The 16,916-nt window shown below is 44.3% G+C and overlaps 1 protein-coding gene across 1 annotated transcript in view; it reads left to right on the plus strand.

The window, feature by feature from the left end:
- The window catches only part of LOC144824333 (uncharacterized), a 610,480-nt gene that overhangs the window by 574,895 nt on the left and 18,669 nt on the right, over positions 1-16,916 (plus strand). The window contains exon 25 of the mRNA XM_078683450.1: positions 15,198-15,306. Within this exon, the coding sequence (XP_078539576.1) occupies positions 15,198-15,306 (109 nt within the window). The remainder of the gene's footprint in view (positions 1-15,197; positions 15,307-16,916) is intronic.

Genomic DNA, 16,916 nt, shown 5'->3' on the forward strand with positions numbered 1-16,916 from the left:
GCGCTGGGGTGGGGGGGGACGCTGCTACTGTTCGAAGAGCTAGGTCTTGAGGAGTTTCCTGAAGGTTAGGAGGTCTTCGGTCTGCCGTAGGCGGATGGGGATGGTGTTCCACGTCTTGGCGGCGAGGTGGTAGAATAATCTGCCGCCGGCATTCACTCTACGGATGCGGGGGACAGTGGCGAGGGCACGGTCTGCAGAGCTGAGCTGGCAGGATCGGGTGTAGAGGCTGAGTCGGCTGTTGAGGTACACTGGTCCGGTGTCGTGGAGTGCCTTGTGTGCTGGGTGAGGAGCTTGAAGGTTATCTTCTTGTTGATGGGGCGCCAGTGCAGGTCTCGCAGGTGGGGTGTGATGTGACTGCGGTGCGGGTTGTCGAGGATCAGGCATGCGGAGGCGTTCTGGATGCGTTGGAGCCGTTTCAGGAGTTGGGTCGGGGCTCCTGCTTAGAGTGCGTTGCCGTAGTCCAGTCTACTGCTGACGAGGGCCTGGTGACAGTCCTTCTAGTTGTGGTGGGGATCCACTTGAAGATCCTGTGAACAATGCGGAGGGTGTTGAAACATATGTATCAATTGCAACATAGATTCTCTGAGAAAGTGTGTAAGGGATATGTAGAACTGTCATTATGTTGGCAGTGCCAAAGTAAAATAAAATGTAGTGCTTACTGGTGTAGGGAGTGGTGAAGAGGAGGAGATAAATGTATGCATGCGCAGTACACTATGCTGAAGAGAAAAGATAGTGTGTGAGATATGCAGAGGGATGATTTCAGGGAGATGTGGGTTGAAGTGGCTAACAAAGTGACAGCATAGCAAAGTCGTGGTATGCAGAAAAACAGAGTGAATTAGACACTAAAGACAACCAACTGCATCAGAAATGTATAATTCTCAATCTAATATTTTCATAATTGAAATATTTTAAATTCTAATTATCAGCCACAGAAGTATTGTGGTTATTAATATATCTAATACTGCTAACAGGCATTGGCAAAGCATAGAGGTGTGGCCCTTTTTTAGATCCGCTGGTTTTTGTGCAAGATGACTGGATGCCACAGTGAATGTACAGTGCTCTATTGCTTCGCATCTAGGTTTGGGGTAGATCAAAAATCAGATCATGCTCTCACATCTTCTTGCTAATTAGTGTTCTGCCTTGAGCAGTCCCTCTCAGAAATTATTATTGTGTAATCAAAAAGCAAACGTATTCACGTCTAAACTACTGCAGGCAAGGGAAATGTATTTTAGTGGACAGTGAATCATTGAAACATATAATGAATGGAAAGTCGAACAGGAGTTGAGACAGATTACTAGCTAACTTTGCTGCATGCCATAACTGTATGCTTTAAGAGCTGCAGCATATCCTACCCTGCAATGAATCCCCCTCTTATGAGTGGATCATAACCCTGTGCCTGCAGCTGTGGTCTTTATACGATTTCAGTGATCTGTGACGCTTCTTTTTCTTTCAATTGCGTAGAGAGTCTATACAGGCTTTGCTGCACCTTCATGGGATGAGAGAGTGAATCACAGTCTGATTCTGGGATATTAACTGCAAGGTTGGGACAGAGACTATATCACAATTTTACACACAAATTGTGTATGATCAGTGAACCGGTTTGTAAACAATTTGACAAGGAAGATGAGCAGTGCTGATATGGGAGTCCTTGACAAGTTGTGTGCATGGTACGGGAGCAAAGATGGCACTTTACTAACCTGCTGCATCTCTCACCGTTCCCCCCATGGTTTGACTGCACGGCTTGGGATTACCTGGACTGAGCCACGCTGACTGCTTTCTGTGGTATGAGCATTCGGGACTGCTCAGCTGGATAGCCGCCTGTGTTTCCTGGCTGCTTTGTTCCTCAGCCAGCTTCGGTTTGTTGCCATTGCAGATCTGGAAAGTGCACCCAGGATGAGTCAAAATTTCCACTAGACAAACCTCCGGTCTCTTTCCAGGAAGATGATTAATTATAGGACTTCTCTTGACATTTTAATTGATGTCTGATAGTTGCTGGAGGCCAGAAACGAGGCATCAGGTGCTTTAAAAATGATGAAACACATTTGAAAAATTACGCCCCCACCCCAAGTCAAAGCCCGGAGCGGTCGTACAGATCGAAAAGCCCTAGAGCTGGCCCTGCTGGGAGCAGTTGGAAATGAGGAGGGAAGGGAGACTAGGGACACTAATATAATGAAGTCTAACATGCCTATACGTTCTGGGCATACAGCACCAGCCATCAACGTGGGGGGGGGGGGGTCTTTGTCCCGATCTGCCAAGAGAAATTATTTTTCCTTAACTTGTGACTCGGATTCCTCCAAGCAAGACAGTACCTCCCTTCGCAGTGATGCTTTATCAGATTCTAGTAGTACCGCAACAGAAACATTTACGACTGACTCAAAGGAAAAAGTCTTCAAAGAAAAAGTGAAGAGGGAGTAAAATGGGGGCTGGCCTGCAGCAGTTGAAATGGGACTACTCAGATACCCAGATAGCATTAAAGGAGCATGGCTCAAATTATGGTGATAATCAGAATACTGGAACACCTATTGAGACCAAAGAACCCTCGCTCACTACCATCTTTTTGTCTATCAAGCAAATGCAAGAGGAAACCCGGAATGAAAGTCATAGGGCGAGAATTGCCTCTAAAAATCAGCAAGATCCAGAAATTAAATAAAAATTGTGGGGAGATTGGTGACCGATTGACAACTGTGGAAGCTCAAACAGAATCCCTAGAGGCAGAGGTGGAGTGCTTGAAATCGTGAAATGCTTCTCAGGGAGCAGTTATGTCTTACCTTATGTTTAAGCTGGAGGACCAAGACAATTGTCAGTGGAGGAACAATCTACGCTTTCTTGGGCTGCCAGAAGGAGTGGAGGGAAGCAACCCGGATCAGTCTAAATGGGACTTTATTCTGGAATTTCAGTGAGCCCATCGATTTCCTCTAATTTTTAAGAAACAGTTGTGGAGTGAGCCTGAAATGCCAAAGCAATGGTGGTGTATTTTGGAAACTTTTGTTGAGGCAGTTTGTTTACGATCAGGCATGCCCAAATGCCCAAAAATCATTTGATGGGGTATCGTTTGTTGCCAAACCTGAATTTGCGCATGCAACTGTTAAGCGAAGGTGGCCTTTCCGGCAGTTGCTTGCTCCTTTTGAAAAAATTGGTGCAGAGGTCTATCTCTAAAATCCTGCCAGACTTAAGATCATTTTTAAATGATCCACTTGTAGCTGCACCTCCGAGATCCAAGCTCAAGAATGCCTAAAGGAGATTAGTCGGGGAAATGGTGGTAGTAATTCTCCCAAATGAACTGTAGGGTGGTGACTGTTTGTTGTTTTTCTTTTTATGCTCATTGCCTGAGGGTGACCAATATCATCAGATCGATATCTCTTTTTGTCAGACATGGGGGACGGGGGCGGTGGGGCAGTAGGGCAAATGTTCATCGTTCAGGCTATGCTTGATGGCTTGTTTTGTGGGGGGTTTGGAGAGGTGTGGGGTAGGTGGATCACACACAAGGGCTGGATTTTGTATGAAGGATCACATCTGCTTAACTAGGTGTTTTTCTTGTATAGCAATAAAAGTATCTGCAGAACTAGATATGGTATAGAGTCAAAGGTACTATGGCTACTTTGATGACAGGAGTGAGAAAGTTACAGATAGCCACACTGAATGTTTGGGTCTGAATAATGTTCAAAAAAGGCAAATGATTTTTCAACAGCTTAAGGCAGACATTGTGTGCCTGAAAGAAACTTACCTAGAGGAGGCACAACAAGGCCTTTTAAAGAATTTAGGCTGTATACTAGTGGGGGGAACTACTCAAGGGACATGTCCACAAGGGGTCGCTATTTTAGCTCATAATAACACATTACAGTTCGGGTTGATTCACTGGGGTAATGGGTTATTGTCGGTTTCTTATTTCAATTATTTTTAAACATTTCAATATTTCAACAAACATGTTTCGAAACACATCACAAAAGCAAACACAATATTAATTCTATCTTCCTACCTCATTCATACTCATTCATACTAAGGGACTTGTCCATACATACTCGATGCATTCATCCAACTAACAATATAAAACAACAAGGTGCTGTATTTTTATACAATTTATATACAGTTTTTTTAACAAGAAACCATAGAATCTCATTAAAGATGTAAATCACTATAATCAAATTGTTGTTCTGTTGTCTTATGGTTTCACTGTGACGACGTTACAAAGGGAGGTCTACGCGTTTCGAACTCTTTAAGTGTAGAGTTCTCGTCAGGACCATAGACTGTAAATGGAAAACAGGTGAACCTCTGTTAGAATACGTCATTTATGTTACAGAAGCTGATTTGGGCTCAACACCCGGTTCTCTGCTTCTTACCTCTCTGAATGTCAGGTGGAATGTGTTTCCTAGATATGCCAACGTCCGCGGAGCGGGACCACCTATGTGATAAATACACACACGCTATTTAAATTGTCTAACAGCAGGCGTTCAATGTCAGGCATGCTCTGAGGCATACTTACTTAAAGATGTTGCCTTTTCATTTCTTTTCTGTGAACAATAAGGATAATAATGTAAGAGGGGGTTGATCTCTATATTGTGATTCGCTGCGTGGTCTAAAATAGGAAGTTTCGAATCTTACCGGATTTTTATGACTTATACTTTAAACGTTGTGCATGAAAAGGTCAGCAGATTAACTTCCAGGGTTCACGATGCGCCTGGGAAAAGGGGAAAGGGAGACGTCAGGTTCTCCGTTACGAGGTTGTGGCCTTGAAGATGAATTAAAGTCCCTTTTGACTGCCTGATAAGTCATACCTTTCGTTTGTGGCGTGTACTCGCTGGGTCCCGTCTCACGATCTGGGACGTGCAGCTGAGTGACGCTGTTAATGCTGTTTTCGTGTGTCACATGACTTAATACTGAAAATGCGGGCGCCATCTTTGTGTGGTCAATATTGCTCCATTCTCTTTAGGCATGTGAAAAAAACACTTGGTGATGTAATGTTGTGTTCCTCTTTTTTTCGGTATTTTGGTTGGCAAATAATTCCAATTGGCACTATAGCCTTTGAGACATTCTTTTCTTCTTGTGGCAAATTATCATGTAAAATCCTTCTGCGGGGGCCATCTTGGATAAGGGAACTCTCCAATGGATCATATGCTGGATTAGGATCTTGGTTTTGGATACCCATCTCAACGCAACGTTATAATTTAAACATCTCGGCGAGTTCATTTAATCCGTTTGTAGCTGTGTTAAATCGTACGATCATCATTGCTTCTATTTTCGAAAGTTTTGCATCCAGATCCCCTCCTCTTGGATCTTGTTCAACTTTTGTGATCACAGTCCATCGTAGTTCATTATCTCCGTGGTTCTTTATTTGCCAATGGTTAACCAGTGGGGCATTTGGTACCTTTCGTTTTATCCTTGAGTTGTGTTGCTGGATTCTTAAACGGATCTCTTGGTTGGTTTTGTCAATATATAAAAGGTTGCATGAACACCTTATCCCATAGATAACAGATCGTGTTTTGCAATTTGTAAACATGTCATGTCTCCATGTTGTCTCATTGTGTTTAAAAATTGATCCCTCTTCAGTGGAGTCACAACAATTACACCCTCCACATCTGTGGTGTCCCACGACTGGAGGTAATCCAATCATGCTTCTCAAATTAGGTTGTGGTTTAATTGGTAAAGCAGCTCTTACCAGTTTATTGGCCAAACTTGATTCTTTTCTAAAAGCGAAAAGTGGGGGTTTATTCAGTTCTTCGCTTAGATTTTTAACCAAGTGCCAGTTGTTATTGACCACCTTTTTTAACATGTTTGAATTAGGGCAGTATGTGGTGACTAGTACTATTCGGTCCAATTTCTTTTTCACTTTTTTCTCCAACAAATGCTCTTGTGGTGTCCACCACGCTCGTTTTTTTGAACGGCGTAAAAGTTTTTGGGGGTATCCACGGTCAATAAGATTGATTGTCAGTTTTTCGGCATGTTTTTCATATTCTTGCTTATCTTGGCAATTTCTCCAGGTCCTTAGGTATTGCCCATATGGCAAGTTCTCCTTCAAGCTCCGCGGGTGGTTGCTGGTAAAATGTAATGATCTATTCCGGTCAGTCTCCTTTTTATATAGAGTTGTCATCAGACCTCCTTCATCCGAAGGGTATATCTCTACATCAAGGAATGGAATTTTGTTTTTTGAATACATTAGGCTGAATTTGATTTCTTATGTTCTGCTGTTAAGCCAATGGTTGAACTGTTTTAGTTCTTCTTCAGAACCGGACCAAACAAAGAAAACGTCGTCAATATAACGACTCCATTTACCAGCAACCACCCGCGGAGCTTGAAGGAGAACTTGCCTATATGGGCAATACCTAAGGATCCGGAGAAATTGCCAAGATAAGCAAGAATATGAAAAACATGCCGAAAAACTGACAATCAATCTTATTGACCGTGGATACCCCAAAAAACTTTTACGCCGTTCAAAAAAACGAGCGTGGTGGACACCACGAGAGCATTTGTTGGAGAAAAAAGTGAAAAAGAAATTGGACTGAATAGTACTAGTCACCACATACTGCTTTGATTCAAACATGTTAAAAAAGGTGGTCAATAACAACTGGCACTTCGTTAAAAATCTAAGCGAAGAACTGAATAAACCCCCACTTTTCGCTTTTAGAAAAGAATCAAGTTTGGCCAATAAACTGGTAAGAGCTGCTTTACCAATTAAACCACAACCTAATTTGAGAAGCAGGATTGGATTACCTCCAGTTGTGGGACACCACAGATGTGGAGGGTGTAATTGTTGTGACTCCACTGAAGAGGGATCAATTTTCAAACACAATGAGACAACATGGAGACATGACATGTTTACAAATTGCAAAACACGATCTGTTATCTATGGGATAAGGTGTTCATGCAACCTTTTATATATTGGCAAAGCCAACCAAGAGATCCGTTTAAGAATCCAGCAACACAAGTCAAGGATAAAACGAAAGGTACCAAATGCCCCACTGGTTAACCATTGGCAAATAAAGAACCACGGAGATAATGAACTACGATGGACTGTGATCACAAAAGTTGAACAAGATCCAAGAGGAGGGGATCTGGATGCAAAACTTTCGAAAATAGAAGCAATGATGATCGTACGATTTAACACAGCTACAAACGGATTAAATGAACTCTCCGAGATGTTTAAATTATAACATTGCGTTGAGATAGGTATCCAAAACCAAGATCCTAATCCAGCATACGATCCATTGGAGAGTTCCCTTATCCAAGATGGCCCCCGCAGAAGGATTTTACATGATAATTTGCCACAAGAAGAAAAAAATGTCTCAAAGGCTATAGCGCCAATTGGAATTATTTGCCAACCAAAATACCGAAAAAAAGAGGAACACAACATTACATCACCAAGTGTTTTTTTCACATGCCTAAAGAGAACGGAGCGATATTGACCACACAAAGATGGCGCCCGCATTTTCAGTATTAAGTCATGTGACACACAAAAACAGCATTAACAGCGTCACTCAGCTGCACGTCCCAGATCGTGAGATGGGACCCAGAGAGAACACGCCACAAACGAAAGGTATGACTTATCAAGCAGTCAAAAGGGACTTTAATTCATCTTCAAGGCCACAACCTCATAACGGAGAACCTGACGTCTCCCTTTCCCCTTTTCCCAGGCACATCGTGAACCCTGGAAGTTAATCTGCTGACCTTTTCATGCACAACGTTTAAAGTACAAGTCATAAAAATCCGGTAAGATTCGAAACTTCCTATTTTAGACCACGCAGCGAATCACAATATAGAGATCAACCCCCTCTTACATTATTATCCTTATTGTTCACAGAAAAGAAATGAAAAGGCAACATCTTTAAGTAAGTATGCCTCAGAGCGTGCCTGACATTGAACGCCTGCTGTTAGACAATTTAAATAGCGTGTGTGTATTTATCACATAGGTGGTCCCGCTCCGCGGACGTTGGCATATCTAGGAAACACATTCCACCTGACATTCAGAGAGGTAAGAAGCAGAGAACCGGGTGTTGAGCCCAAATCAGCTTCTATAACATAAATGACGTATTTTAACAGAGGTTCCCCTGTTTTCCATTTACAGTCTATGGTCCTGACGAGAACTCTACACTTAAAGAGTTCGAAACGCGTAGACCTCCCTTTGTAACGTCGTCACAGTGAAACCATAAGACAACAGAACAACAATTTGATTATAGTGATTTACATCTTTAATGAGATTCTATGGTTTCTTGTTAAAAAAACTGTATATAAATTGTATAAAAATACAGCACCTTGTTGTTTTATATTGTTAGTTGGATGAATGCATCGAGTATGTATGGACAAGTCCCTTAGTATGAATGAGTATGAATGAGGTAGGAAGATAGAATTAATATTGTGTTTGCTTTTGTGATGTGTTTCGAAACATTTTTGTTGAAATATTAAAATGTTTAAAAATAATTGAAATAAGAAATGTGCAAATAAAATGCAAAATTGAAAAGATTGATTCTATGATGAGAATTCCTCTTACATAGTGTTTTGTTCGTATGTAAAGAATGAAATAACATCCTAGAACTCAAAATTAGGCATCTTTTGTGTGACAAAATTTAAGGCAGGGTTTGGCCTTACTGCTTGGGAGCCCATACCCAGTGGTGATCAGTAGATGACATAGCCTCAGTAATAATGGCAATAGAAGAAGAAGCTCTGACCTTTGGCACAGATTATTATTAATGATTATGCATCCTTAGTTGATGTTAGAGTGGCCGAGAGAGCCGTCAACTTAGGGGTTATTATAAGGGCTGAGTTGGATGAGCTTGTTAATGAAAATTTCCTGCAGTTAGCAGAGGAAACTAAAAAAGCATTGGCTAGGCTGGATAATCTGCATCCGAGACTGATCAGTAGATGCAATTTAATCAAGATCTGCAGGGATGCGCCAGTTATTGTAAATCTGCCCCCCAACGAGCTGGGGGGCGCTCCTTTAAGGTGCGGGCAGCCGCTCTGTGGAACGCCTTGCCTCTGGAAATCCGGACCCTTGTTGACCTGCTTTCTTTTCGCAGGGCCGTTAAGACTCTTTTGTTTCCATAGCCTGCTGTAACTCTAATTGTCTAATAAAATTCTCCCTTCGTTATGTTGTGTGGCTACCTTGTCGGGCGCCGGGACGCTCCTTCGCTGGAGCAGCTGAGCGCATTACAAATGCCATTAACATAACATAACATAACATAACATAACAATGTCTGCCCAGAAAAGTTTAATAAATAGTATGCGCTCACAGTATGGGCCCATCTCTCAGGACGTCCTACAGCTTCACTCATACAGATTCAACTAAAGTTCACTTTTTATCAGTTAACAAAATCAACAGCAAGTCATTAGGGGGTGTAATGAAAACAGCTAAAAACACCTGCAAGCTGACGATCAATGAGGAGCATTTAGAGAAAAATGTGTTCACATTTACATAGCCACAATGAAAGCAAATAAGAAGCTTTCATGGCGACAAAGGCATGAGGCCCGTTTTATCACAACTTCTTATATTTTTCCTGGGCACGTAATCATGTGATAATCCATGGAGCCAGGATAGTTTGTTGGTACTGAGGCGCAAGGTGGGACTAAGTTGTCTGTCAGACCTACACAGGGTTCTTGTGCAGTGCTGCATCTTGTACAGAGGGTAGCCAGTGCAGCTGTAGATGTTTCCCCGAGGCTCCCTGGAGAAATTATTTCTCAAGCAATGCTTCAAGGGCTCAGCAGCGCACACGTTATTGGTATTTATTTGTATTATTAATGTTCTGTGGCCAGCTTTTCGTTTAACTGGGGCATGCATTTTCACGGGTGTCTAATGGGAAGATTAGTTTGAGAAGGATGGATGTAAGGCCCAGGGGGTGTGCTGGTCGCCCCATCTCTATGAAGGGTTATTTCTGGGACACAGTTGAATACAGGGACAGGACAACAGTGTCCAAGGTCTATGTATCTATACTCGGAGACAACATCCTGGGCTGGCAGGCACAGAAGGAGTTGGGGGTCTATCTCGATCCAAATAGCAATCCCCAAATCTTGATACAAGAAGTACAAGAGTCAAAGGAATATTTGGTGACGGAGTTCAAAGAAGTATTTAGTGAAGAACTTGGGTGCTTGAAGAATTACTGCCACAAGATCAAACTGAGGGAAAACGCAAAGCCAGTAGTAGCCAAGGTAAGGAAGCTACCCATTGCCATCCAAGAAGCGGTGAAGGCTGAATTGGAGAAACTGTGCAAGGCAGGAGTCATCGAACCGGTGGAAGCGACAGAGTGGCTTGCGCCTATTGTAGCAGCCCAGAAAAAGGATGGGTAGGTTTGGTTGTGCATCGACCTTAGAGCCTTAAACAAGGAGGTTGTGGTCGACCGGTTTCTACTGCCCAACATCACCCAGATGATGAGCATGCTAGAGGGCGCAAGGGTCTTCTCCACACTTGACCTTACCTCTGCTTATTTTCAGATCAAACTGCACGAGGAGTCGCAAGAACTCACGGCGTTTGTTACGCCCATGGGCGCATTCAAGTTCAGGAGGATGCCTTTCGGCTTGGTATCGGCGGCAGCCGTGTTCCAGAGAATCATGGGAAACATCTTGAGAGAGATCCCTGGCGTCCTATGTTACCAGGATGATGTACTGGTGTTCGCCAAAGACCACGAGGAACACGACAAGAGGTTGAGACAAGTGCTGTCCAGGTTCAGGTCGCAAGGATTAACTCTGAGAAGAGAAAAGTGTGTTTGGCTGCAAAGAACTAAACTTTTTGGGACATAAAGTAACAGCAGAGGGAATCCGTCTGAAAGCAGAGCTCCAGAACACCGTTACAAACTTGGTGCCCCCGAAGAGCAAGGAAGAAATCAAGTCCTTCATGGGAATGCAGGAATTCTACAGCAAATTCATACGGAACTTTGCAGGAAGGACATTTGCGATGCGACGACTACTAAAAAAGGACGCAGTGTTCAAATGGTGTGACGAGTGCCAAAGAGAGTTTGAGGACGTGAAGAACGCACTCACAGAAGCACGCAGCTTTAAATCTTTCACACCCAGTCGTGTGACTGTAGTCACCACCGACGCAAGTGCCAAGGGGCTAGGGGCGGTCCTCAACCAAGTAGGAACAGGCGGAGAAGAAACGATATCTTTTGCCTCAAGATCTCTACAGAAGTCAGAGAGCAATTACTCCGTGATTGAAATAGAGGCCTTGGCAGTGTTCTGGGCTTTAGGCAAATTGAGAGACTTTCTATGGGGCACAAAGTTCATTCTTCGAACGGACCACAAGCCATTGGTGGAGGTTTTCGACAAGAAGGGCCTGGATGCGATCTCCAGCAGGATCAGACGCTGGGTTGTAAGTCTCCAAGAATACACATTCCGTGTTGAATATGTCCCTGGAACGCAAAATCTTGCAGCAGACTGTTTGTCACGACTGGTAAGGGATAATGATGAGAACGAACCGAAGGGAATAGTGGAAGAGGAAATTGAAGACTACCAAGAGGAAAATGTGTGTGCTATAATTCAGAGAGCCATCGGAGAAGAAACGTGGAAAGAAGCAATGAGATCTGACGAGGTCTTGGATGTTGTGTGCAAAAGAGTAAAAAGCAAATGGAAACCTGAAGATAAGCGGGACGACGCTCTACGGCCATTCTGGATTGTCAAAGATGAGCTGTCTGTGGTCGACAATTGTCTGTTCAGGGGATCAAGGTTGGTACCTCCCACGGCCGTGAGAGAAGATCTGGTGGATATGGCTCATGATGGCCACCTAGGCATCACCAAGACCAAACAAAGATTGAGAGAAGACTACTGGTGGCCACGCATGGACCTCGTCATTGAAAGAAAGGTAAGAGACTGCATCCCGTGCAGCATCAGCGACAAAGTGCTGAAACAACTCACGCCTCCAATGGTGTGTAGGCCACCCCCATCAGGACCTTGGGAAGAGTTGGCGTTGGACATCGTTGGCCGGCTGATGGGTGAAGTGCGCACGCCGTATATTCTGGATCTGTACTCCAGATGGCCGGAGTAAAGGTTGTAAGCGAAATCACAACGAAGACCGTCATTGAGTTTCTACGAGAATTATTCAGTAGAGAGGGACCACCTAGAAGTCTACTCACGGACAATGGGGTGCAACTGTTTTCGAAAGAAATGGAGGACTTCCTTGAGGAGAGGGGGATCACACACAAACATTGTGCTTTGTACCAATGTTCTGCCTGGTTTCTCAGATTAGATAGAACCAGCTCATCAGAGCCTTACTAACTCAGCCAGAACGTTACCCTCTCCCCCTCCCTAGGACCTATTCACAACAGGTAACAACATATATCTACCACCTAAGGACAGGGAATTCCTAAGATGCATACCATGTACCTCCTATAATATCAGCAATCGGCGGCCTCGCGGTCCCATACGAACCCAGACCTCTCTACCCAGACGGCAGTATCAGAATCGGCGGCCTCGCGGTCCAATACGAACCCAGACCTCTCTACCCAGACGGCAGTATCAGATTCGGCGGCCTCGCGGTCCCATACGAACCCAGACCTCTCTACCCAGACTGCAGTATCAGAATCGGCGGCCTCGCGGTCCCATACGAACCCAGACCTCTCTACCCAGACGGCAGTATCAGAATCGGCGGCCTCGCGGTCCCATACGAACCCAGACCTCTCTACCCAGACGGCAGTATCAGAATCGGCGGCCTCGCGGTCCCATACGAACCCAGACCTCTCTACCCAGACGGCAGTATCAGAATCGGCGGCCTCCCGGTCCCATACGAACCCAGACCTCTCTACCCAGACGGCAGTAATCGGCGGCCTCGCGGTCCCATACGAACCCAGACCTCTCTACCCAGACGGCAGTATCATAATCGGCGGCCTCGCGGTCCCATACGAACCCAGACCTCTTTACCCAGACGGCAGTAATCGGTGGCCTCGCGGTCCCATACGAACCCAGACCTCTCTACCCAGGCGGCAGTATCAGAATTGGCGGCCTCGCGGTCCCATACGAACCCAGACCTCTACCCAGTGGCAGTTTATCCTATGATTACCATTACATAAAGGGATTGGTCTCACTATTCATCAGGGTTATAGAACTATTGTATTCCCGATCACACAACAGTTGCCAATTTGGATAATGTACAACGTATTCTCTAAGTCAAGGGGCTCCTCTCTCCCTTATTCAGTTTCCACTTACCTGATATGGGTTAGCATCTGTTCACATAGCAGCATCTGACTAGAAGAATAGGTTACCCTCTCATACAAGAACACACGGCACATGTCGGTTCACTAAGAACTGGGGTACTTTATTTCCCATTACAATAAACAAACATATAACACCATACTACAACACATAACCTGCAAAGAGAAGTGAAAGATTAGGTTGTACACTCTAATAAGAAAGGGTCGACATCACCTTATTAATATGAAGTCTGCACTCAGCAGTCATCTAGGTTCCCTTCTCGTCTGTGCCTTGGCTCGTCTTGAAGTCACACCTCCGCAATCACGGGTACACGGCTGCACCGCTATGCGCTGTTCCCTTCACCCTTCTCCAAGTCACAGGAACCTTCCTCTCATCGGCTACTCTCTTTCCCTGGCTGTTCTACTAAGAGAGTATCTGTTTCTCGATTCTTCTCCGCCTTTGGAATGGCGTCTGTCTTCCCTGGAATAAGTAATAGGTTTGCTACTAACGGCTAGATGCCGCCTACGGACTGACTCCACAACTATCTCGGGCTTTCACTAATATAGAAGCGTGTTTCTTCATGGAAAATTCCAGCCAGTAACCTGCCGCCCACCAAATTCTTGTACCTCCCCGTACCAAGGACACGTTCCCAGCCGGCCGGCCTGATGTTGTGTCTTCGGCATGAAGAAAAATACAATCCTTCGACAAGGGCCGGCCTGAACCGGTTCTCTCCAAGCGAACAACACCTCGTAACTAAAACGTTACACTTGACCTAGAAGCATCCCAAGCTGCCGGGGCAGAAAGAAAGATGGAGTCTCTCCCGTTTGAGGCCTACCAGGCCCGAATTCAGCATAACTCCATGGAAAGTATAATAATACCCTAACTAAAGGACGGATTATCCCTAATACTAGCGAATCTATCCCGTAGCCTATATGTATAAGCCCTAATCTAGGGAGGAGAATACAGAATTATATCAAAGTGCCTTGTAAATAGGCTCTATCCACTACTCTAACCCTTGCACTGGAATGATAAGAGACTGAAGTCACCATCAATCACCTTTCCTCAAAAGAGGGCCGGGAAAATCGAGCAGAACAACCACCCGGAGACCAATGGCATGGTCGAGCGCTTCAATAAGACTCTCAAAGAGAGCATTCAGTTGGCCAAAACCAGCGGCATGAACTGGAAGGAAGAAGTATGGAGACGGGTAGAAGCATACAGGTTTACCCCCCACCAAACAACGGGCATCACCCCTTGTGAGTTGCTCCGAGCGAGAGTACCCAACACAAAACTGTCGCCTGGCTGGATGGGGTGGCACAAGGGATGGTCAGACCACTGCAAAGAAGTGAAAGGACTAGAGAGACAGAGGGAAGCAGTGGTAGAGAGGAAAGAAAGGTTTGACAGACTCCACTCTACGCACGAGGCATGGTTCAAAGTCGGAGACGATATTAAGATCAGGACACCCACTGGCAGGGCAAGTTGGTCTGAATACAGTAGGCCCACTAAGATTACTAAATTGTTTAGGAATGCTGTAAAGACCCAGGAAGGAAAGATCTGGAACCTGGGAAGAGTTGTGAGGTATCACCCCCCCTGGCAGGATTCCTGTAGGGAAGGAGGGCGTGTAAACAATTCCGAGAATAACAAAGGTTTCCCTCCCAGGGAACAGGGGACGGTCCCTCACCCAGGTGGTGGGACAAGCCGGAGAGGGACCAGACCGCCCAGACATTTAGAGCAATATGTGATGATGTAGCTTTCTGTTGTACACCTGTTTTCTTATGTTTCATTTCTGATGTTTCATTCTGTAGGGAAGGGGGATGTGTGGTATCATCCACTGCCGTCTTCCCCCCTCTTTGGCAGCTCGGATTACAATGGAACTGCTTGCGGTGACTTCACTTAGAATGTCACCGCGAGCGCCGCGGAGTCACAGTGAAGCTGTCACCTGTTGTGGCTGGGGTCGTTTCATGCCTACGCTTGTCAGAGCAAATAAACTACGGCTCACTTTTCATCCTACCGTGTCTGCCATGAGTTCTTGCTAATTTCACACATGGTTAGGTTTATATTCATCCCCTTACTCATATTTGTCCATGTGTTTTCTTTAGATCCTGCTCTATGCAAGCTTAAAACTCGATCTCTTGAAATTGATGGGTCTTTGCCACCAAATAATTTCACCGAATCCTTCTGTGCATTAGAAGACAGCACTGCTTCTCAGTAAGTATGAAAACCAGTGTGATCATTGCTCATCTTTGCTTTTTTTGTATGCTATTACTTGAGTGGTGGGTTACAGTTGTGTGTGAAATGTTTTGAACGGAATGAAATATAACAACGCTTTTAACCCTTCATATGATATGCCATGTGTGCAAAGCACAGGGAGCCCTATCCTAAAGGTAAAGCTCTGAGTTTGAAGGGAGGGATGGTTAGATTTCTGTACAAAGCTATCTAGCATCATGCTTTGATATTTACCCACGATGGCTGATAGGAACTTTTTTGATGGGCTGTGCAGAACTTCTCCTAATGCCTAATCCCTAATAGCTAGATTTTGGTTAATCGGAGCATAGTATCAGCGAGGAAGTGAATTAACCCAATTAAACCCACCAGATATTTTGATTTTGAACCTCGTTAATTTTTTGTTCACTGCCATTATTGTTAATCTCTTCATGGAGTTTCATCCACTGTGAGCTTCAGTAAAAAGGGATTTTGAGCTGTGACTGCTAATGCACACCTTCTAAATTAAGACTTAGAGAGGCCCTACGCTGGTAACAGCTGCACACATGTGGATACTCATGTGCACACCTGTGCCAACTGAACAAAGAAGACTGTTGTCTGACTCGTCCTTCTGTCTGCACATAGGCAGCTGTGTTCAACAGAGGGTACAGAAATAATTGGTTATGGTCTGTTCAGGCCTTAAAATGCACTTGGGTGCCGACAAAGAAATATCTCCTTTCTTTTTCACTAAAGTGTAAATCTGTATGTCTTCACTATATTTAACCTTTGGGTAAATACTCGTGAAAATCCAGTTTTGGATCGGCTCATTGTATAAGAGTTGTTGACTTAGCTTTTCCTACATTTCCCTGGTCACAAACACAAGGAACATATGACGTTTGACTTCAATGCACTCCCTGATGTATTATAATATCATATAATATACTACAATGTAATATTTCCCTGAACTTACCATGTGAGGTTTAGGTTTTGAACTATCCTGCTAAGCTAAGTTAATTACTCTGCTAGCAAGCTGACACCTCAAAGTCTCTTCCTGACAGAATGTCCCATGTTGGAGGGCTTAGCCTTCTCCCAAGAGAGTAAGGGGGCAGGGAGGAGCTGCCTCAGGTGAATAGCAGATACTGACTGACAAACCTGGACATTTCTTCCTTATAGGGAAAAAACAACAGTGCCAGCAGTCACCAGTTTTGCAGTGTACGTTTGCGGTGAAGTTAAGTTACAGAGAGAGGACTTGCAGACCACCACTTGATTCTGCCACCTTTAAAAATAAATCTCAAATCACTGTGCAGCTGGGCAGGCCAGCATGTTAGCTGCTCTCAAGAAACCTCAGTTTGAAGTGGAGGGATGATATGGCATCCCTAGATTTCAAATCAAAGAAAACCTGGTGATGTGATGGCCTAAGTTAAGGGGGTCCAGAACAAACAATAGACTAACATAATAAAGCAAAAACAATAAATACAAACGTTGCACATTAACCTGAGGATAACATTTACAGCAATACCTTGTCTGCAGAGTATTTTTTCCAAAATCTGTAATGTATCTGCTTGAGTTGAGTTGAACAATTTTATTCAATCACAATCATGATCATAAAAGAAGCA

This window comes from Lissotriton helveticus, chromosome 3_1, assembly GCF_964261635.1.
Source record: "Lissotriton helveticus chromosome 3_1, aLisHel1.1, whole genome shotgun sequence".
Taxonomy (NCBI): Eukaryota; Metazoa; Chordata; class Amphibia; order Caudata; family Salamandridae; genus Lissotriton; species Lissotriton helveticus.